This window comes from Panthera pardus, unplaced genomic scaffold, assembly GCF_024362965.1.
Source record: "Panthera pardus isolate Hobbes unplaced genomic scaffold, ASM2436296v1 HiC_scaffold_15, whole genome shotgun sequence".
In the NCBI taxonomy this organism is placed as follows: Eukaryota; Metazoa; Chordata; class Mammalia; order Carnivora; family Felidae; genus Panthera; species Panthera pardus.
In genome coordinates, this window is record NW_026526710.1 from 52220321 (window position 1) to 52242803 (window position 22483).

Sequence of the window (22483 nt, forward strand, 5' to 3'; positions counted from 1 at the left end):
TAGAACCAGCTCCTTCTCCCCTTTTCCCATCTTGTCCAGGTCACCCTGGTTCCTTTCTCCCCCTCCTCTCACAGCTGGTTTGTTGGCTCTGACCCTTAGCTGTTTCTTGAATCTTCTCCCCTCCTTACCTCCATCTCATGCCCTTCCTACTGGGGGCCTTTACCATCTATCACTTGGCATCCCTCACCTCTGCTGTTGGAAAAGTCTTCTGAGACACAAATTTTGTCTTATTATTTCCCTGCCAGTGGCTTCCCCCCCTGCCTATAGGATTAGGTCCAAACCCTGCAACTGACCCTTCACCACCCAGCCCCTGTCCACCTGTCACCCTCCTCCTCCCCGCTGGCCTGCATTGTCCCTTCCCTATCTCAGGTCCATCATGGGCACTCAGAGCCCCGTATGTCCCCTTCTCTGCTGTGTTGTTGCATTGATGTTTCCCATGACTGTGTGCCCGGCCTGAGGGTCTTTGGCTCTCCTCTTGGTTTCCAGGCTCACAGCTGCCCCATAGCATGCGGGCCTTCCATACATACTTGATGACAGAAAGGCCTTTGGATTTGGTTTAGTGTATAACATGCTGTGGCTCCAATAATATTGTGAAGCCTGAAACTAAAATGTTAGGGGCTTTTTGTTTTGTCCTTTTAAAAACTTTTGGGGGGTCGTTCTCTCAGTAGGACAGTATTTACCACTATTATCATCCCCACTAAGACTCAAAATCAAAAACTTCATGTCATTTTTTTTCTTTTTATGATTATAACAGTAATACTCTCTGTAGAAAATGTGGAAAATATAAAGGAGATGATAACAAATCACCTCTAATCTCAACAGACAGAAATAATTGTTAACATGTTGGTGCATTTCCCTAGAGTTTCGTTTATGTGTTTCTGTGCATACACTTTATCCACAAATCGGCCGAGATACAACTGTCAAGAAGAAACAAGGGGCCTAAACTGCACTCTTTGATTCAAGCCATTTGTGTCTCTGGTTCTGCATTGCTCAGAGACTCACCTTCCAGGTGAAATAAAGTAGCTCACTAGTTACTTTGGAAGTTGGAATATCAGTTAATAAAAGCCATCTAGGGCCATAAATTGAGCTCCCATGCCTTTCCCACAAATGCCCAGGCAGATGTTAGCACCAGGCATGGCGGATCACAGGTTGTGTGAGAGAGACAAACCCACATGCATGGACAGGGGCCGTGAATCTGCAAGATGGATCCCAGACCAGGGCAGGCCTGTGTGTTTCTTTCTACAGCAGCATGTTTCCATTGGGTGCCAGATTTTAAATCTCTTATGGCCAAGAGCAGATTATGGGACCAGCTGAGAATCCTTGATGAAGACAGTCAGTGGCTCAGAAACCAGGGTTTGTTTCCATTTAATGAGGTTTAGGGCCAAAGGTGGGTGTATGGGAAGATAGTGAGGTGAACCCTTTTATTGGTCCTTGGAGGGGTCATACTCCATCTGCCAATTATATCTGGGGATTACTTTGGGGCAGTTAATAGACTCCTTGTTATCCTGTCCTAGATTTCAGGTGACCCATGTACCATTCTCACGGAGGCTGCATTCAAAGGATAAGTCTTCTCATGGCCTTGGGGGTCCTCCTTTGGCTTCATTTAGTTGAGATCTTAGAGTTTCCTTTCTCGGACTTCACTTTGCATGAAGGCTGTCGGGGGGCGGGGCGAGGGGGCGGTGGATAGAGGAATGATCTTGAGATCACCCAGGGCTTGGTACCCACATTTAAGACCCCATCTACCAGCCCAGCCCGAGGCTCTCTGTTCTCTTCATTGTCTTCCCCAAGACGAAATGATGGCCATCTTTTCCCAATTAAAAAAAAAAAAGGGCAGCTAATGGATTGTTTTCTCAACTTGATGGTCTGCCTATAAAATTTGTTAACTTCTTGGCAGCTACTGCCATCTGTCTGCTACTGAGTGCTAGCAGCTGGGAAAAAAAAAGCGACACTAATGGAAAAACTCAGACATAGCATATCACGTGGTTCAATAGCATGTTTCTCTGTGGACATGTGTGGTCTTGGCCATGATTTTATAATGCATACATATAACATCATCCTATTTTACTGCTAGTAAAATTGTTCCTGAGCCCTGTGATGGAATGAAACCTATAAATATGTCAGGGTGCTCTGCAGAGAGAACCGTGACTTCCAGGTGTGTTTCCACCTCATAGGATTCGAAGCAGCCTTCCCTTTCCCTCTCAGCTGGGTGAAGGGCTGGACGGAGATGCCAGAGGTGACTGAGCGCCAACCGAGCATGTCCATTTGTGCACGGGTTTATAAATAAGCCATAAATTGTACTCCTCAGAGTGGCTTCAGAGCTATTCCTCTGTGGGGTAGGGTGGAGAATGGGCGTGCTGAAGTGTAGGCTGGCATTTTGGTTTTTGTTCTTGGAAAAGAATTCTTTTGGATGATGAAAACTGTCAGATTTAAATAATCAGCAAAGAAAACCAGCACATAAGCTATGAGTCCTCAGCAGTTACTACCACCTACAGCAGATGAAGTCCAGAAAAAATTCCTCTGGCTGCTTTGTGAATATCATGCCTGATGCACGTAGGTTAACCAGTAGGGCTCGTCCTGTGAGTGTGGATGATTTGCCCTTTGGCCAGGAAGTAGGCCGGATGCGGGGCAGGGAAAAGAGCTGAGGGGTCATAGTCCATCACAGGGACTAATAAATATTGATGAGTTAAGGAATATTAAAAATGCCCCATTTGAGCCAGGCAATTGGCACAATTATCGGGGGGCTGGAACGAAAGGTGGGCTGGTGCCACTGTCTGGGCCATGGCGCAGGAATGCCCATCTGCTCAAACTGCTGGGTTCTCTCTTTTCTTGAATTGTCAGGTCACTTTCGCTTCCTAGTGGACAGGGTGTGGCAGGAAGAGAGAGTGAGTGTGTACAGGAGCCTGTCTTTGTCATTTTGCCATCATCAGAGACTCCCTTTCATCAAGATTGTCCCTCTGGGGTCGGCAGGAAACTGATGGAGAGAGCTCTGCCCCCGACCCCCACCTCCTCAGGAAGGTGCCCTTCCCTCTAACTAGATGGGTTTCCCTCTCCGAGGGCGGGGCAAGTGACCAGACTGGGTAACTTAGTTTGAAATTTCACTTACAAGTCTTGAGTCCCCCTAATTTGGGTCAGCACTGCTCTTGAAGAAGCTCTATTTTCATTTGAATCTGGTGTAATGAGATATGGCATAACTCCTAAATGTGTGTATCACACGTGATTAACAGGGAAAAAAATCCAGCCATCGTTTCAAGCCATCCTGTCTCTGACGTCTGCCCCAGGATACACTGATCTGTGACGAACTCCCAAAGCATGGTAGACAAAACTCCAGCTCATTTTTTGTGGTTATTTATAGCAGAAGTATCTGTGTTACATGTGTTTGTCAGGCACGTAGAAAGATGTGGAACATGCTGCAAGGACCTTCTGACTGAGTGGTAGACCAACTCTATGACGCATTGTGCTAAACCTCTTTTTTGGTCGGGGAGCAGCTACCCTAGAGACCTAGGAGGAGAGTAAGGGGAAGAAAGTATTGAGTCATCCGTTGTGGGCTGGCTTCTTCTGGGTTGAGAGAGTAGCACTGTGGTTTGGCGGGAAAAGGGGACCTGCCTGGGAGTCCATGTAGAAGGCCTGTGCGTAAGCGTGAGTGTCACCATCACCCCCCAGCACCATGACGGGTACAGCTACTGACATTACGTAACAGATACTGTGCTAAGTATTTTTCATATAAAATCCATTTATTCGATAAATATTTAAGTGCCAATGATGTACTTGAAACATCGGAGGAAAAACGGGCTCTCATGGAGCCTCTACTCACAGAGCCAGTGTCTGGGGTTGGAGCTGGAGAGAGAAGGCAATGATTAGGGAAATTACTGTCTTCTAATATGCTTCGTTAGTGCTCAGGCAAAAGGACTAAGTGCTCTATCTCAGGAATTCTCCAAGGTTGATACGAATGCTCCTATTTAGATGCATTTCTTGAGACTGTTCATTCTGCTACTTTGGGGCTCAGTTTCTTTCTCTGTCCTGTGAAGGGATAAGATCATACAGTTGATGATTCGAATACAGGACAGCCCCCTACCCACACAAGCACACACACACTCTGTATGGCGCAAGCAGAGGTCGGTGGGGAGAGGGGTTGACCTGTACCATTTAGTTCCAGCAGGTGCGGCTCCTGGGGAAGCAGAAGCTGCTGGTGCTTCACATGGGCCACCTTGAGCCCTACCAAGGCTGTTTTGTTACACCAAAATGTTTCCTCCCCTTTACCTTCTTTCTTTTACATCTTACCTATTTTCTGGTCCCCAAACAATCACAGGAGAGTTAGCACTCATCTCAACAGTGTAGGAATATATGCAACTTTCCGGACCTGAAATCGTGAAAAGGTAATCAGATGTCACAGCTGAAGAGCCCATTTTCCATTAAGTTAAGCCAGTGTTTGAATGTTTCATTATAAAGGACTAAAAGGTGTGCACATGGGTATGTCTTTATGGTCTGCCTACTCTCTTCTTCCCTCTAAGCCTGCCTCTGCTTCTTGGCCTTTCCTTCCCCAGGCCCTGTTTGGCCTCTTTGGCTCCAAGGTATGCAACCAGGAAGCCTGCTCTGGGCCCCCTAGTGCCATTGGAAATGCTTAGTTTCACTGCTGGTCTTCCTTTTAACCATAGGTGGATAACCCACTAGAACCTGTGTTTTATGCTGAGGTTGGGTGCCGAGTGTGAATAATACAAGTTGCACTTGTCCTAAACACAGCAGAAGCATTTGGAGTGCTCGAACAGTACCTGGACAGTGGGACCCAAGACCTACTGACACATTGATTGACTGTTATGAGGACAGAAACAGTTATTTTGCTGGGCAGGTGAGGACTTCAGAATAGTTGGATAGTAAAAATCAGCAAGGAGGTATTTTAGAAGTTAATGGGCAAAAGATCGTGGTCTTGTGTTTGGAATTGGGAAAGGTTAGGGAAACTTCCCTAGTACTGACCAACTGGGCAATTTTGGCAAAAGAGGAAGCTTTCTGTTCCCAAGCTAGGAGAGCCAGCAGACCTCCATATTAAGCTGTATCTGCATTTTTAACATCGTATAGTAGGTGCCTGTTCTTTTTTTAAAAATTCTCCTACCTCCTTCCTTCTCGTACTGTATGCATTTGCCCTCCGGTTGTTTTAAAACTGCTCCAGCTTAACCCAGTTCATGCCCTCTCAGAGATCCTCATTTACTCTTCAGACATTTTATTGAGCTCCTATTATGGGCCAGGCACTGTGCTGACAGCAAAGAGGTGAGATAGATAACGTTGCTGACCTTGGGGAGCTTTGTTTGCAAGGCCAGGAAATCAGCTCTGACGTTACCCATCCAAGAACTAGCATTTGGAAGCCACTGCCTTTCCATTATATCAGAATTTACTTTTATCAGCAAAAATAAGCAATCTCCCTTTGAGATTTGTTTAGAGAAAGCAGGAAAGGCTTCATGTTCCCTACCAAGGGAACCATGCCAAGGGTAAGGCAGTATTTCACTTCAAATGTTTATCTCGGACGTAGGAAATTGTGTCCCGTTTTGTGGTCACTTTGTGACGTTGGCCTTGGCTTATCACTCCTGAATGTGATGGGTTTTCCTGCCCTCTCCTGGAGCCAGGGACTAACCACTCCTGAGCCTTCACCTGCAGAGCCCCAGTGAAGTGCCACTTCTTGCCTCGGGCTCTCCTTGACCATCATCCCTTGCTGAGTGACAGGCTTAGCTAAATGGTTTTGCCTCTTAAATGCTTTTAGTCTCTGTTGAGGTGTGTTCTTGAGTTTATGCCTAAGTGTTCCACTAGATTATAAAGCTCTTAAAGGCAGGCTCCAGTAGACCCTGTTCTTTGTACCCTGTTGATGCTTAAACAGTATTTGTGCCTTGACTGAACACAGGTCATATACTTCTGTTCTTAAAATGTTTGCCAGACGGACGTTTCACTGTTACTTTTTGGGGTCCACTGTTGGAGTCAATATAAGGTTCTCCCACGTCCCTTTCCCTTGCGGAAGGTCAGAGCATAACATGCTAAGGGACATTCTGAGAGGATTTATTCAGAGTTTCCATGCTCAGAGAGTGAAATTCATTGGCTTAAAAAGCAGCACGTGAATGGATTTTTTTCAAATTACATATTTAACATAAAGGGAGCTTTGAAGCAAATTGATAGCCATCCTGACATTAAAGAGTGTACATTTTCAAGTGGACGAGAACGATGTGGTCTGTTATTGCCAAATGAGAAGCATGTTCAAGTCCACCCTGAGGATAGTGTTACACTTTGAAATTTGGTGAATGAAAGACATTGTCATCATTGGGTGATGAGTCTTCGGATGAACTATGGTATGAGTTGGATAAGGAACATTGACTCACTGTTTCTGATGATTATTGCTTTGTTCCTAGGAGTCACACCCTGGTCAAATATCATGGAAATCCTGGAGGAAAAAGATGGGGTCGACACAGAGCTGCTGGTTTATGCCATGACTTTAGTGAACAAGGTTGGTTGATGATTGTTAAGGGTTGAATTATGTCCCCTTAAAAGATATGTTGAAGTCTTAATCCCTGTGAATACCTATGAATGTGACCTTATTTGGAAAGAGAATCTTTGCAGATGCAATCAAGGTGAGATGAGGTCTTTAGGGTGGACCCTAATCCCATATGACTGATGTCCCTAGAAAAGGAAAAGAGAGGTATACACATAGAGGGGAGATGATGTATGCACATGCATATGAGGAAGACAGCCATGTGTAAACAGTCCAAGAGTGGAAAATACATCTCTTAGCTAAGGAATGCCAAGGATGATGCAAGGAAGGATCATCCTCTAGAGCCTTCAGAGAGAGCATGGCTCTGCTGACACTTTGATAACAGACTTCCAGTCTCAAACTGTGAGAGAACAAATTTCTGCTGTTTTAAGCTCCTAGTTTGTGGTATGTTGTTAGAGTAGCCCCAGGGAACTAATACGATGTGAAAATCTAAAATCTGCCCCCTGAGCAAAGACCACCCCCATCATGGTGGCTGGAACCATGGCTACGGTGTTCTTCTGTGCGAGAGAAAACCCTTTCTGCCCACATACGATGTGTGTGCATGGTCTTTTCTAACAAAACCAGAGAGATGGCAGTGAGAATTTTCTGACCGCTTTTCCCATCAAGATGTCCCCTTGAAAACATTTTTCTGTAAGAGCATAAATGAGCAAGTGTTACCCTATGAAAATAGTGTACAATCCAGGAGAAATGAAGGCACTCTTGTTCCACTGTGTATTGAATTCTGACTGCTGGGAGTGGGTCTCATTCTCCTTTTATGAAAGTGACATCACCCTTATGCTCTCCTCCCTCCCAACCCATCCCTCCTGGTCACCACCTGGCAGGGTAATATCAGTCTTCAGCATCCATCCCTAGAGGTGGTGCTGACCCCACACTGCCCTGAGCCAGCCCACCCTCGGGACTGGTGTCCCTTCCTCCTTATAACTGAGGTGGTGTGTGTGTTGGAGGGGTATCTCCTGCAGATTGCTGTGCCCTAGACCCCAGGAATCTCACCAACCACCCCGTGGGCCTGCCTTCACTCCTCAAGCTGCTGGGTGCAGGCCTATAGTACCAGCTATAGTGATGGATGGTTCTTCAGAGAAGAAGACTGAGAATCTCTTCATGAAATATAACTAGAGAAACATTTCCCCTGATGCTGGGAACATATAGTAGAAAGCATTATGAGAAGTAATTTCTTCTAGATATTAAAATGTCATGCAAACTCTAAACATTAAAACAATGTGGTCCTGGCCCTTTCCTCGGCTGCCAGATGAAACAGACCTCACTTCACGGAGCAACTTACCCTAGGGTTGAAATCACTGGGGATGGGTTAGCTTCATTCATGACTGGGGAGGGGGTGTGCTAAGTGGAAATAAACATACATGCTTTGACCAATACCGAAATGAATTCCAGACAGATTAAAGAGTTGAATGTAACACATGAAACAGTAGAAAAAGAAGGAGAGGGGAAGATTAATTTGTTTCTGGTAGATGAAGATTATTTTAATAATCAAACGTGTCAAAAATATTCCAAAGAGAAGGGCTTTTAAATATTTCACTGCATTAAGTTATAAAAGGTGTTATTTATAAGATGAAAACCACAAATAAAAGCTAAGGGCAAGCAGCACATTGGGAAATGGTTTGCAAAAAACAGGGCAGAAAATTATACTATTACCAATTTATCAAGAACCCAGTTGAAAAATGAAGGACATTAAATCTATTAAGATGAAAATAAATATATAGTAAAACAGACATTTCCTCCCAGGTCACATTGGCAGGGATTGCTTTTTAATGAAATGCTATTTTGTTGACAAGGACCCGGGAAATTCTAGTATGGTCGTGGTGGGGAATGGGCATCCTTTTCTGTAGGATAATCCTAAGAATTTTGTTTATGTTTTCAAAGAATTGGCGAGTATACCTTACCATGCAATTTTAAAGCAATTTTCTGTCCAATTATTTTTAAGATCAGGGTCATCTATTTCCTGTCCTTTTCAGTCAGTGACATCGGTTTTGGAAAATGTGGACTTCAGCAAAAGTGGAATTTTCATTCTTGGCTGGTGTTTCCATTGTCATGCTACCCATCCTCTTGGCGGAGGCCATGCTCGGGTGGTTCAATGGTCCTAACAGCGGGGGCGGGTGTGGCCATTCTGCCGGGCGCTGGCGAGGACCCAGCTCCTGTCACATTCTTTTTGGCATCAGATGGCATTTAACGTCCAGGAATTCCTCGCTTACTCGTTCTTTTCTGGCAGTTCTGTCTCTTCTCATGTTCTGGCTCCGGGGAGGTCGAGGAACGTCCTATGGACAATTGCTCCAAATGTCATCCTTTCCTCAAGGTCAATAAACCACTAGAATCCACACTGGGTTTGTTTTCTTTTGCTGAATTTTAGTCATGTTTATTGCCCCAGTGAGCAAAATCTTCTGAGATCCCAAACAAAAAAAATAAATTGAAATGTTAATATGGGTCTGGAAAAAATTCAGGCTCTGAAATCTGGGAAATTACTATATTGCTTTTCTAAGTTTTCTTTTAAGCAAATAAAAGATGGACTAATAACGTGGAATTCAAAACATGAACATTTTTATGACAAAACAGGGGCACTAAAGTTTAGCCTGCGTATGGTTCTGAGACTGACGCTTGCTCTCTTTGTTAAACAGAGACGTTAGTGGGGGGTTTCCAAGATCCAGGCTAATCACCCCCACCAATCTTGTCCATACCCCTCACCCCATGTTATCAGATTTGAACGAGTATCGGAAAGTAACCCCTTCTCCTCCTGCAAGCAGAAGTTCTATAATGCCCTCTCTCCAACCAGCTGAAGTCCCCGCAGTGGGAATCCCCTGCTTTGAGGGGCTCAGATATTGCCCACCTTGTTAGAACAGGAAGAGGTAGATGAGGGACAAGAGGTGTTACTGTGGGGCTGGCTTGCAGCTTTCAGGGAAGGGCTGGGATTCATGCTGAGTATTTGCCTTTATTTTTACATTCCTTTTATTGTTAATTACTGTACCATAAACTTTTAAATAATTTAGCTGTATGGGTTTTAACACTTGTATCGTGATGCATAACCTTCACAGAATGTAGAACATTTCCATCTCCCCCCAAATCTCTCTCAGGTTATCCTTTTCTAGTGATATCTTGATTCCCTCTTCCAACCCCTGACAACCATTCACTATCCCTATAGTTTTGTCCTTTCCAAAACGTCAAATAGCCTCAGAGAGGATGTAACCCTTTGAGGCTGCCTTCTCTCAGATTTATCTGTTATCGGGTGTATTAATGGTTGCTCCTTTCTGCTGCTGTGTAGTATTCTATGATACAGATACACCACAACTTATTCTCCCATTGAAGGAAATTTGGGTTTTTACAGCTTTTGGATTTCACAAGTAATGTTTCGATGAAAATCTGTGTGCACAGGGTGCCTGGGTGGCTCAGTCGGTTAAGCATCCAACTTCAGCTCAGGTCATGATCTCGCAGTTCATGAGTTCGAGCCCCGTGTTGGGCTCTGTGCTGACAGCTCAGAGCCTGGAGCCTCTTTCAGATTCTGTGTCTCCCTCTCTCTCTTCCTCTCCCCTGCTCACTCGCTTGCATGCTCTCTCTCTCTCTCTCTCTCAAAAATAAACATAAAAAAAAATTTGTGTGCAGGCATTTGCCACACTGGTTTTATTCTGTAAGAAAGATTTGATACGACCAGTGAGAACCCAGGAGAGAAAAATAAAATGCCCTTTAGGACGGAACTTTCTCCTTCTGAGAGATGCCTGGGAAGATTGATGTGTCACAAGCCCTGGCAAGACAGGGTCTGAAAGAAAACAGGAAGGGGAGTCAGGAGTGTCACCTGAAAGTCAAGGCATCAAGAGACGTTTGCCTCACAGACTTTCTGAAATGGCTGCCACGTCTTCCAGGAGGAGGTAACTCAGAGGCGAGGTGTCCGGGTGGAACTGGGAGAGGACAGGCCAGGGAGGGGTGGAGCCGTGGAACAGTTTGTGGAGATATTAGAGAATCAGCTGAAAATGGGTGAATGTCCTCTTCCTCTGCAAGTAGAGAAAAGAAGCCATATTTGTTTGTGGCAAAAGGCCATTTACCCCTGCAGCCACACATGGAAGGGGTTGGTATGTGGGCTTGGCTCCAGCCCAAAATGTCACAGTGGAAGTGACAAATGACCTCTTAATACCCTCACTTCCGGACCTATTTTGAGCAAGTCTCCCTGAATCTGTTCAGTTCTATGGACCTAATTGTTTATTTAATAGTACTCCTTCCCCCCCCCCCCCCCCCCCCCCCCCCCCGCCTGGCATCATGGTTGGACTTGCTAAGGCCACAGGAATTAGGTTCAGGAATTTAACTCCCTGGGCTAAGTTCTGTAAGAACTTCGGTTGACTCTCAGGGAAAAAAGGGAAGGGAACTGAGAGGTGAGGAGGCTTCTGTCTGCCTCATCGTGGCCCCCACACTGTTGAGTGGGAAGTTGTCAATCAAACACTAAATATCACCTCACCTGGGTTCCTCAAATTGCAATTCTGGCGGTCTGCAGTCAGGGCATCTCTGATCACCAGCCCTGTCCTTGGCCTTGGGCCCCATTTCCACTTCCTCATCTTTTAACAAGTTCAAGGGTTTTCACTAAAACCAAAAGATGGATTGTTCTGATGATAGGATTCTTTGAACGGCTGCATAGTTTTTCAGTTAGCCTCAGGAGCCGGGGACAGCTCAGGATTGTGGCTGCCTGCTAAGGCAGAGGCCCCACCTCACCTGGCACCTGCAGGCGCTGGCGGGTGCCTTCACACTTGGCCGCTCGCCTGGGAGCACCTGTTTGTTATGGAGTCTGACTGGTTCACAGCCTCCTGTTCTGGGTCCTTGCTGGGGCCCCTGGTTAATTAAGCTCTTGCATTCCAGTTATTTTTCCTTCATTTCTGATCTCAACAGCACTGAGTTGTGTCCTCTTTGGTCAGCATAGAAAGGAGCAAGCCATTATTTGTGTTACGAATGGAGACATTCTTTCCAATGTTAATAGCCCCCAAATAGAAGTGTTGGAGACGTCGGTCTTAAGACAGTGTTGGTTTTTTCTTTTCCGAGAGTTCAGAATAAGTTTGAAATCTATCTGTAGGGTTCTTGGAAATGCAAAGGCAGTGAAATAGGGAGTAAAAACCTGTGTTGGAGATTCCAGGCCAGAATAATTTGTGTAGAAGCATGAGTGTGTGAGGAGAGGCTAGGCTTTTGTCCCAGGTCGGCAGGAACTTCTTGTTCCCTCAGGCAAATCCCTTTCCTCCCCAGCTCTCATCTCCCTATTCCTAAGATAAGGACTTGCAGTAAATAACCTCAAGGTCCCTCCAGTTCTGAGCAGAAGCCTGCTCTGAGATCATCTTTCTTTTAAGAGACACAGAATTCAAAGAGAAGTCAGCTTCCCCCCACCTCGCCCCCTGTCGTGGGCTATCTTTTTGTCTCTTGGTTGCTGCTTTGAAATTTCTCATGTTTGCTTAAATTTCATAGACCAAAGGGAAGGTCTACCAAATTGAAAGAAAAAGGAATCATTAAATTGCTATAACTCCAGCTGTTGGTAGATTGACTGTAACAGGAGTTTCTAATCACTGAGCATGTTAGGTAACAAATTACCACAAATTTAGCAGCTTAAAACAACACAGACTTATCAGCTCACAATTTCCATGGGACCGGTTCCAGGCACCGCCTAGCTGGGTCCTCTGCTCAGAATCTCACAAAGCTGTAGTCAAGGTGTCGACCAGGACTGGAGTCTGGTCTGAGGTTCGGGATCCTCTTCCAAGCTTTTGTGGTTGTTGGCAGAGCTCATTTCCTTGCAGCTGGAGAACTCATGGTGGCTCGTTGCCTTCTTCGTGGCCAGCAGGATAATCTACTCGTCTCTGAGCTCCGGAAATGCCTAAACCTGCTTTTAAAAAGACCCACCTGATTAGGTCGGGCCCACCCACCCAGGTTAATCTTCCCTTTAACTCAAAGTCAGCTGACTTGGGACCTGAATGATACCTGGAAAATCTGTTCACTTTTGCAATATAATGTAATTTAACTCTGGAAGTGTCCTGCTTACGCTCAAGGGGATTAGACAGTACCTGTATACCAGGGAGTGGGCTCTTGGAGTGCATTCTGCTACCACCCTAAGAGTTTTTTTCTCAAATGATCTTGTCATCTGTCTTGCTTTGTCCCATAGAGTTATAATCCTGGCTTACTGGCTCCTCTGCAAAAAAATGCTTTGAAAGCCTTGAGACAGTCCCCTAAGACGTGTTTGTGTCCTGTTCTTTCTTCATCCAGACGCTGTCAGGATTGCCAGACCAAGACAGCTTCTACGATGTGGTGGACTGCCTGGAGGAGCTGGGCATTGCGGCCGTGTCCCAGCGGCACTTGAACAAGAAAGGGACCGACCTGGACTTGGTAGAGCAATTGAACATGTATGAGGTAACAGCACGCTCCTTTTGTATGGCATTGCCTAGCTTGGACACACGCCAGAGGCTGAGATAAACATATTCTAGACCGGTGGTCATGAGTGTGGTATAGCAGCGTCCACACCACCTGGGAGCTTCACAAAATGCAGGTTCTGGGGCCCCACCCCAGAACCCCCGAATCAGAGAGTCCAAGGGGAGGTCTGGCGATCCACGTTGTGGAGGCCTCCCGGTGTCTCTGGCCTTCCTCAAATGTGAGAACCCCTGATGGAGGAGACGCATGGTCACTGGCTTGCAGTTAAAGATACTACCCAGCTTTTCCCTTTCTTCTGCAATCTCTCTTGCCTCGTTATGTGGTTTTATGGTCTATTTGCTATTTAATGCCACTGTAAGGACATAAAAATTGAATTTTTTAAGTTTTAGCATAGATTTTACTGTTCTTTATATTGTACAACGAATGCCAGTTTAAAATGCAAATATAAGAGCGTTTAACTTCCATGCAGAATCATACAATTTCCATTTTGTAGCTCCTTCCTACATGCCTATGCGTTTTGTTTCTGCCGGAACAGTGTAAACGCTATATAAGACGAACTGAGCTATTTTTATTTCATTTCTTGGTGTACGTTCCTTCTATCAGCACTCCATCTTCACGTTACTGGTGAGTACAGAAGGGCTGAAAGGAAAAGGAACCGTGGGCCACCATATCTTTCCATTTTTTTCTATGTCATTTCAGTGTAAGTGGTTGGCTTGTACTTCAGAATAACCTGGGTGAGAAAGGATTTCGTAGGACCCTTGGGTTGCCATCTGTCTGCATTCAAAGCCAGTTCTGGTTTGCCCGGGGGGCCTCCAAGGCTCTCAGTACCTCTGCTTAGTTACAAGGTAACACACTTACCTTGTACTCTGTTGGAGGCTCCCTGAATTCTCACATATTGTGCACCTACCGTCACTCTAGGCTCATGGGTGCAGGGAATGGCAGACATATGTATTTGTATCTACTTCCCTGACTGTGCACCTGCTCCATTGTTCCATTGGACATCACTTCTAAAACACAAGTTTAAAGATAGAATTATTCAGAATCTCAAGTTGGTAAAAGAGCATTAAACCACGGAGCCCCGCAGAGTGTGAGCCCGGAGCCCTCTACAGTCGCACCCATCCCACTTCCATGAAGGTGGCCATGGCTTTATGGCTTTGTTGACTTGAGTTCAGATTGTTTGCTGTGGGTTAGTTTTAGGTCCCATGCCCCTTTATTAAAGTTACTTATCTGATGTAACTATTGTCTGGCCTCTAATTGAAGGTTAGAGCACACTTTGTGAGTAGTAAATCGCATTCCTTACTGTTGATCCTCACTGTCTCGGTTTCCTTCCATGGCCAGAAGGGGGCAGAATCCAGGGATCTGATTCCTCTTGGGTGTGTGACTGAACAGGAAAGCTTGTTGCTTTAGACACGTGCTTACCCATAATGTGTGAATGAGGCTATAGCTGAGGACGTTCCATCTGTGACATTTCCCTGTTTTCCCCTTGATATTCACATACCACAGAAGTAACCACTTAAAACTGTAAAGTCTAGGGGTTTTTAGCATGTTCATAAGGTTGCGTACCATCACCTCTATCATATTCCAGAATGCACTCATCAACCTAAAAAGAAACCCCATACCGTTAGCAGACACTTTCCGTTATTCCCTGCCCCCCAAACTTCCTGTCCCCAAACCACTAATCTACTCTTTGTATGGATTTGCCTTTTCTAGACTTTTCCTACAAATGGGACTGCACAACATGTGACTTTTGTGACTAGCTTTCACTTAACATATTTTCAGGGTTTATCCATATTTTGGTATGTATCTGTACTTTGTTCCTTTTTGTGCTAATATTCCGTTGCTTGGATAACACCATATTTTATTTCCCTGTTCATCACTTGATGGACATTGGGGTTATTTCCATCAGTCTGGCTAATACAAATAATACTGCTGTGAACGTGCGTGTACAACTTTCTGTGTGGACATATACTTTCAGTTCTCTCAGGTATATGTCTAGGTAAAATTGCCGGTCATATGGTAACTTGATGTTTAGCTGTTTGAGGAGCTGCCAGACTATTTTCCACGGAGGCTGCACCATTTTACTTTCCTACCGACAGTGTAATGAGGCTTCCCATTTCTCTTCATCCTCCTCAATGCTCATTATTGTCTTTTTAAAAAAATTATAGCCATTTCAGTGGAGTGTGAAGTGGTACACATTTTGGTCATGATTTACATTTCCCCAATGATTAATGACGTTGAGCATCTTTCCATGTGCCTACTGGCCATTTTTATATTTTCTGTGGAGAAATGTCTATTCAGATCTTTTGCTCATTTTTAAAGTTTGTCTTGTTTTGTTTGTTTATTTAGAGAAAGAGAGAGAGGGCTCATGAGAGCAGGGGAGGGGCAGAGGGAGAGAGAGAGAATCTTAAGCAGGCTCCCTGCCCATCTCGGAGCCCAACCTGGGGCTCAATGTCATGACCCTGAGGTCATGAGCTGAGCCAAAATGAAGAGTCACTTAACCAACTGAGCCACCCTGCTGCCCCCATCCTTTGGATGTTTTTAAATTGGGTGGTTTTGTTACTCATGGGTTGTAGGAGTTCTTTATATATACTGAGTATTCTTTATATACTCTATTTGTCAAATAGAAGTTTTCATACATTTTCCCCATTATATGGGTTACACCCCGTATAATGTTGTTCCACTTCTGACCTGTCAAGCTACCTCCCTGTCTCCCTCTTCTCCTTCATACCAACCTTTTCAGAAATTGTTCTGTATTCACCGTCTTCCTTTTGTCATATTGCATTTGCTTACTACTTTTAGCATCGAGTTCATATCCTTCACGAACTTAGCATATACCTGTTATTCAAAGAACAATGAAACAAGCACCCCTTGTGATGGTTAATTTTCTGTGTCAATTTGACTGGGCCACAAGGTGTTCAGATATTTGGTCCAATATTATTCTGTGTGTGTCTGTGAGGGGGTTTCTGGATGAGATTAACACTTGAGTTGGTAGATGAAGTAAAGAAGATTGCCCTTGTCAGTGTGGGCAGACCTCAGCCTATCTGTTGAACAAATCCTCTCCGCCTGATGCTCAGGAGCTGGGACATAGGTGACCACTACCTTTGAACTCCATCTGAAACTAACACCGTTGGTTCTCAGGCCTTTGGACTGCCAATCTTGGGTCTTCTCAGCCTTCACAATCATGCAAGGCAATTCTTTATAGTCAGTCTCCATGCATGTCCTATTTATTCTATGGAGAATCCTGACTGATACACTCATGTATTTAAGAACTAAAACATTACCAGTAACTTTGTAGCCCTCCCTGGTGGGAAGTATCCTTTGTAGCCCTCCCTGGTGTCACCCCACCAATCCCAGCACTATTCTTTTGTTTTCTTTATACTTTTACCTGAAAAGCTCTTATCCTGTGATAAATGATTGAACTAACTCAAAGGGTCAGATTATTAAATCAGAGCTGACAGATATCTAGCTGTACTAATCTAGCTATGCTAATAATTTCAAGAGTACAGACTATAGAGGTGCAGAGGAAACAGGGAGGGGTCTGGGTCATCCCTGGACTCCCAGGTCTTTTCCTCATGCATCAGACATATGCTCTCTGACCCAGAAAATAGGTGAGGTCTCCAAGTGAGGATCACAGGTCCCCTCCCCGCCCCCGCTGCCCAGTGAGTAGTATTCGGTTATGAGACCTCTCTACTACATAGCGTAGAGAATGATGGCTCGTGAGCCCATACATTCTGCACCATAGGTAGTCCTTAGTCAGGTGATCCTTAACCAGTCCCATCCTGTTAAGAGCAATTCCAGAAACAAGAGCTCTCATTTTAGCAAATAGTATTAGGTTGTTTATTAGGTAGTCTGGTTATTAGCATACTTACAAAAGATTAGAAGGAGTCACTTGCCTTCTTTCTTTCCCCAGACTCATTGCTTTATAGAAGGAGTGAGGAGGTCTTAGTCCAGCTGTTTTAATTCCTTTCTCCCAATCTGTATCCCTAAACAGCGTACTGTTCCCAAATTTATTTTTTTTTATTTTTTTTTATTTTTGGGACAGAGACAGAGCATGAAACGGGGGAGGGGCAGAGAGAGAGGGAGACGCAGAATCGGAAGCAGGCTCCAGGCTCCGAGCCATTAGCCCAGAGCCTGACGCGGGGCTCGAACTCACGGACTGCGAGATCGTGACCTGGCTGAAGTCGGACGCTTAACCGACTGCGCCACCCAGGCACCCCTCAAATTTTTTATAAAGGGAAACCTATCGTTTGTATCCTTCTACAATTTCTCATCGGCTTATTGTTTTTGAAACCTACCCATGTTGTTGTGTGGATTTCTCGTGTATTCATTTTCACTGCTGGTGACTGTAGGACAGTTTACTTATTTGCTGTTCTCTCAATGGGTGTTGGTTGGTTTGAACTTTTGTTGCCATGACAAACCACGCGACCTCGAGTATTCTTGTACTTTTCCTGTGGGTATGTGATCCTTTTTATGTTTAAGTATCACTTTTATTCCTGATTTATAAAAATATTTAGAAGTTTGTATTCTTTCTCTCTGCCCTTGTCTCTGGTCTTTGATGATTTGATAGAATTCCCTTGGGAAATTTGGGAAATTCTATCCAACATGTGGGCCTGTGCAAGGAAGAGGAGTATGTGTGCGTGTGCATGTGCATGCATGCATTGTTGGGGGGAAGAAAAAAAGTCTTTGGTAACTGTTTTTTTCTATGGTGATTGGTCTACTTAAACTTCTTATATTTAGTGGGATCAATTTTGCTAAATTATATTTTATGAGGAAATTATTCCTTTCTTCTGGAATTTTAAATGGACTAGCAAAGAGATAAATCTCTTATGAGTGATTTTAACTTCCTCTGTTCCAGTAGGTATTTCCCTTTGTTATTGAATAATTTTTGTTTGTAATTATAGATTAACTAGTAGATTGCCTATTTTGTTGGGCTTTTTTTCAAATAATTTTGATTTATGTATGATTTGCACTGCTTTTCTTTCTTTAAATTTTTTGAGAAGGGGAGGGCCAGAGAGAGGGAGACACAGAACCCGAAGCAGGCTCCAGGCTCTGAGCTGTCAGCACAGAGGCCACACGGGGCTCGAGCTCATGAACTGTGAGATCATGACCTGAGCTGAAGTCGGACGCTCAACCAACTGAGCCACCCAGGCACCCCATGCACTACTTTTCTGTTTGTAACTCAATATTTGTTTTTAAAATTGAGGTATAGTTGGCATCCAACATCCTATTAGTTTCAGGTGTATATCATAGTGATTCATTAGTTTTGTATGTTAGGAAATAGCCACAGTAAGTCTAGTTACCTGTACCATACAAAGTTATTACAGTATTATTGACTGTATTCCCTAGGCTGTACATTACATCCCCATGACTTACTTATTTTATAACTGGAAGTGTGTGCCTCTTAATCCCCTTCTTCTATTTCCCCTGACTTTGGACCTCCTCCCTAATCTGGTAACCAACAGCTGGTTTCTGGTGTCTATGAGTCTGTTTTTTGGGTTTGTTTTGTTTTTCACATTCCACATATAAGTGAAATAGTAGGGTATCTGTCTTTCTCTGTCTCATTTCCCTTAGCATTATACCCTCATTGTCCATCCATGTTGCTGCAAACAACAAGGTTGTATTCTGTTTTATGGCTGAGTAGTATTCCATTGTATATGTGTACCACATCTTCTTTATCCACTCATCTATCAGTGACCACTCAGGTTGCTTCCGTATCTTGGCTATAAAGAAAACTGACAGTAAACATAGGGGTGCATTTATCTCTTTGAATTGGTGGTTTCATTTTCTTTGGAGAAATACCCAGAAGTGGATTGCTGATCATATGGTAGTTCTTTTTTTCAATTTTTGAGGAATCTCTGTACTGTTTTCCAGACTGCACCAATTTATGTTCCCTCCAACAGTGCACAAAGTTTCCCCTTTTCCCACATCCTCACTAACACGTGTTATTTCTTGCCTTCTTGATAACAGCCAATCCTGATCAGCGTAAGGAGATATCTCACTGTGGTTTTGATTTGTGTTTCCCTGATGATTTGCGATGTTGAGGATTTTTCATGTGTGTGTTGGCCATCTGGATGTTTTCTTTGGGAGAATGTCTGTTTAAGTCCTCTGCTCACTTTTTAATTGGGTTGTTTGAGAAGCTGTGGAGGTTCTTTATGTATTTTGGATATTAACCCCTTATTGGATGTATGATTTGCAAGGATCTTCTCCCAGTCGGTAGGTTGCCTTTTTTGTTTTGTTGATGGCTCCCTTTTCTCTACAAAAGATTTTTAGTTGGATGTGGTCCCACTCGTTTATTTTTGCTTTTGTTAACCTTGCCTGAGGAGACTGGTCCAAAAAAATATTGCTGGGGTTGATGACAAAGAGCTTATTGCCTGTTTTCTTCTAGGAATTTTGTGGTTTCCGGTCTTACATTCAAGTCTTTACTTCATTTTGAGTTTCTTTTTGTATATGGTCTAAGATAGTGGTACAGTTTCATTCTTTTGCATGTAGCTGTCCCGTTTTCCCATCACCATTTATTGAGGAGACTGTCTTTTGTCCATTGTATGCTCTTACCTGCTTTGTCAGTGACTTATTGACCAGATAAGCATGGGTTTATGTCTATTCTATTCTGTTGATCTCTGTATCTGTTTTTGTGCCTGTACCATGCTGTTGTTGTTACTGTAGCTTTGTAGTATAGTTTGAAATCAGGAAGCATGATACCTCTAGTTTTGTTTGTCTTTCTCAAGATTGCTTTGGCTATTTGGGCTCTTCTTTGGTTCTATGCAAATTTTAGGATTCTTTTTTTCTAAGTCTGTGAAAATGCCATTGGTATTTTGATGGAGACTGCATTGAATCTGTAGCTTACTTTGGGTACTGTGGACATTTTAACAGTGTTCTTCCACTCCATCAGCCTGGTATATCTTTCCATTTATTTGTGTCATCTTCAATTTCTTTCATCAGTGTTTTATAGTTTTTAGAACATAGGTCTTTCACCTCATTGGTTAAATTTAATCCTAGGTGTTTGTTAATGCAATGGTAAATGGCATTGTTTTCTAGTTTTTCTTTCTGGGAGCTCATTATTAGTATATAGAAACACAACTGATTTCCGTATGCTAATTTTGCATCCTGCAACTTTACTGAATTCACTTATTCTGATCATTTTTTTTAATAGCATCTGTAGGCCTTTATATAGTATCACGTCATCTGTGAATGAATTCTTCCTTCCCAATTTGGATGCCTTTTGTTTCTTTTACTTGCCTAATTGCTGTGGCTAAGACTTTCAATACTATATTGATTAAAAGTGATGAGAGTGGGCATCCTTATCTGTTCCTGATCTTAGAGGAAAAGCTTTCAGCTTCTCACTATTGAGTATGATGGGGTTTTCTTATATGGCCTTTATTATATTGAGGTATTTCCTTCTGTTTTTTCTTTTTGAAGTATTTCCTTCTATACTCACTTTTTTTTGAAAGTTTTCATCATAAATGGATGTTGAATTTTGTCAGATGTTTTACTGCACCTATTGAGATGGTGATATGATTTTTATACTTTGTTAATATGGTATATCATGTTGATTGATTTATGGATGTTGAACTATCCTTGAGTCCCTGGAATAAATCCCACTTGATGATGGTATATGATCCTTTTAATGCATTACTGAATTTGGTTTGCTAATATCTTATTGAGGATTTCTACAACAATGTTCATTGGGGATATTAGCCTGTAATGTGTGTGTGGGGGGGTGGGGGGTGGGGGGTGTCTTTATCTGGTTTTGGTAACAGGATAATCCTGGCCTTGTAAAATGAGTTTGGAAGTGTTACTTCCTCTTTTTTATCTTTATAACTTTCTTCATTAACTTTCTTTCAGTTTACTTTGTTGGTATATTTTTCTAGTTTTTTTGAGTTGGTTATTTAATTCATTTCTTTACTTTTGTAAACCATCCTTGTGCTCCTGGTCTATAACCCACTTGGTCACGATGTATCCTTTTTTAAAATGTGCTGTGGAAATTGTTTGTTACTAACTTATTTCGGATGTATACACAAGTATTCTTAAGCATAAGATTGGCTTCCCCTCATCTTCCCTCTATCTCTTCTCTTCCTCTCTTTTTTTGTATGCCATCTTTTATCAGTTTGGATATCACTGGCTAGCATTTTGAAAGGATGATGCTAATGTTCATGAGACTACTCCTATGTGTTGTTTCTGTATTTCTGGTGGCTGTGTGTACAGACGCCTCCAGAATATCTCTCTAATCATTCCTCCTCAGTGTCCTCCCCTGAATCTTTCTTCTCTGACCTTCTTTTCAGTGTTGGGCTTCCCTTATCCGGCCTCCACTCTCAGTCTATGTGGCCTGTTCTTATTTACCTAATGAGTTCCACAGCTTTTGAGCTTTTGTGGCTGATATTTGACCTTGAGCTTTTTCCAAGGCCCCTGGCTCCCTGCCCCTCTGCCTGCTTCTCTTCTTGTGTTACATTCATTCATGGAAGCCTATTATATGTCACATAATTTGCTGGGGCTAAAAATACAGAGAGAAGTCCCTGCCCAAGGAACTTTAAATGTATGGTATAAGACAAGCAAGTAGCTGATTGCCCCCAGCAGCTCAGTATAGTGGTGCCGAGGGATACGGACGCTGCCAGGGAAGTTCTGTGTTGGGCATGGCTACTTGGGAGCTGCACATGACATGTAAGCATTTCATTTCTCCACCTCGACAAGCAGTGGAGTCTCCCATGTTACAAACCTGGAACTATCTTGGACTCCTTTTTCTTTTCCTCTGCCCCCCACTTAGAAATCTGATTTCTGAAAACCTCACTTTGTTTATTTCACAGCTCTGGCCCCATTGTTTCTTACCTGGATTATTGTAATATCTTCTCATTCATTTGTTCCTCTGTGAATTTGTTTATTCAGCACAACTTTATTGAGCGCTGCTATGTTCCGGGCACTTATTCTAGGCCCCAGGACATAGCAGTGAACTAGACAGACAAGGTCATTGCCCTCAGGGAGCACACACTCTGATGGGATGCAGACAGTAACCAATTACATGAACAAGCAGAGAATATGAGCCTCCAAACATGTCTATGAAGAGAGACAGGATGAGGTAGAGGTGAGAAAGTGAGGCAAGAGTAGGGAAGACCCTTCTGAGAAGATGGCCTAAAGACAGTGATGGAGGGCAAAGCAGTGGAGGAGCTCTGGCTTGGCAGGTGTGAAGGGTTGAAAAGAGGTTGGTGTGACTGGAGGGGTAGGGGCTGGGAGAGCAACATGAGCTGAGCCACGAGAGGCTGACATCCTGCAGGGGCTGCCTCCCCTGGGGGTTTCTCTACTTTCTCTCCCTTCCTAACTCCCAGCAACTGAAAAAAAGTATCCTTCTGAAAGTCAGATCTGACTATTAGGCCATTTCTCTGTTTACAAGAACAAATGTGAGAAAGCAAATGAGTGAATGAATAAATGAAAAACCTTTTCTGTGGCCAACAGGATGAAGCCCACACAGCTTGAGTCGATACAGGGGTCTACTACACAGTGTGTGGCCTTTATGCCCCTGTGGCCTTGTCTCCGGCCGCTCCTATGATGTCTCTGAAGTTTCAGCCATACTCAACTTCTTCT

At 43.6% G+C, this 22483-nt stretch overlaps 1 protein-coding gene across 13 annotated transcripts in view; it reads left to right on the top strand.

The window, feature by feature from the left end:
* FHOD3 (formin homology 2 domain containing 3) overlaps positions 1 to 22483 on the top strand; it is a 469161-nt gene that overhangs the window by 291267 nt on the left and 155411 nt on the right. For all 13 annotated transcript variants that reach the window (XM_053902586.1, XM_053902585.1, XM_053902587.1 and 10 more), the window contains exons 8-9: positions 6384 to 6478; positions 12752 to 12895. In XM_053902586.1, coding sequence (XP_053758561.1) covers positions 6384 to 6478; positions 12752 to 12895 — 239 coding nt within the window. The remainder of the gene's footprint in view (positions 1 to 6383; positions 6479 to 12751; positions 12896 to 22483) is intronic.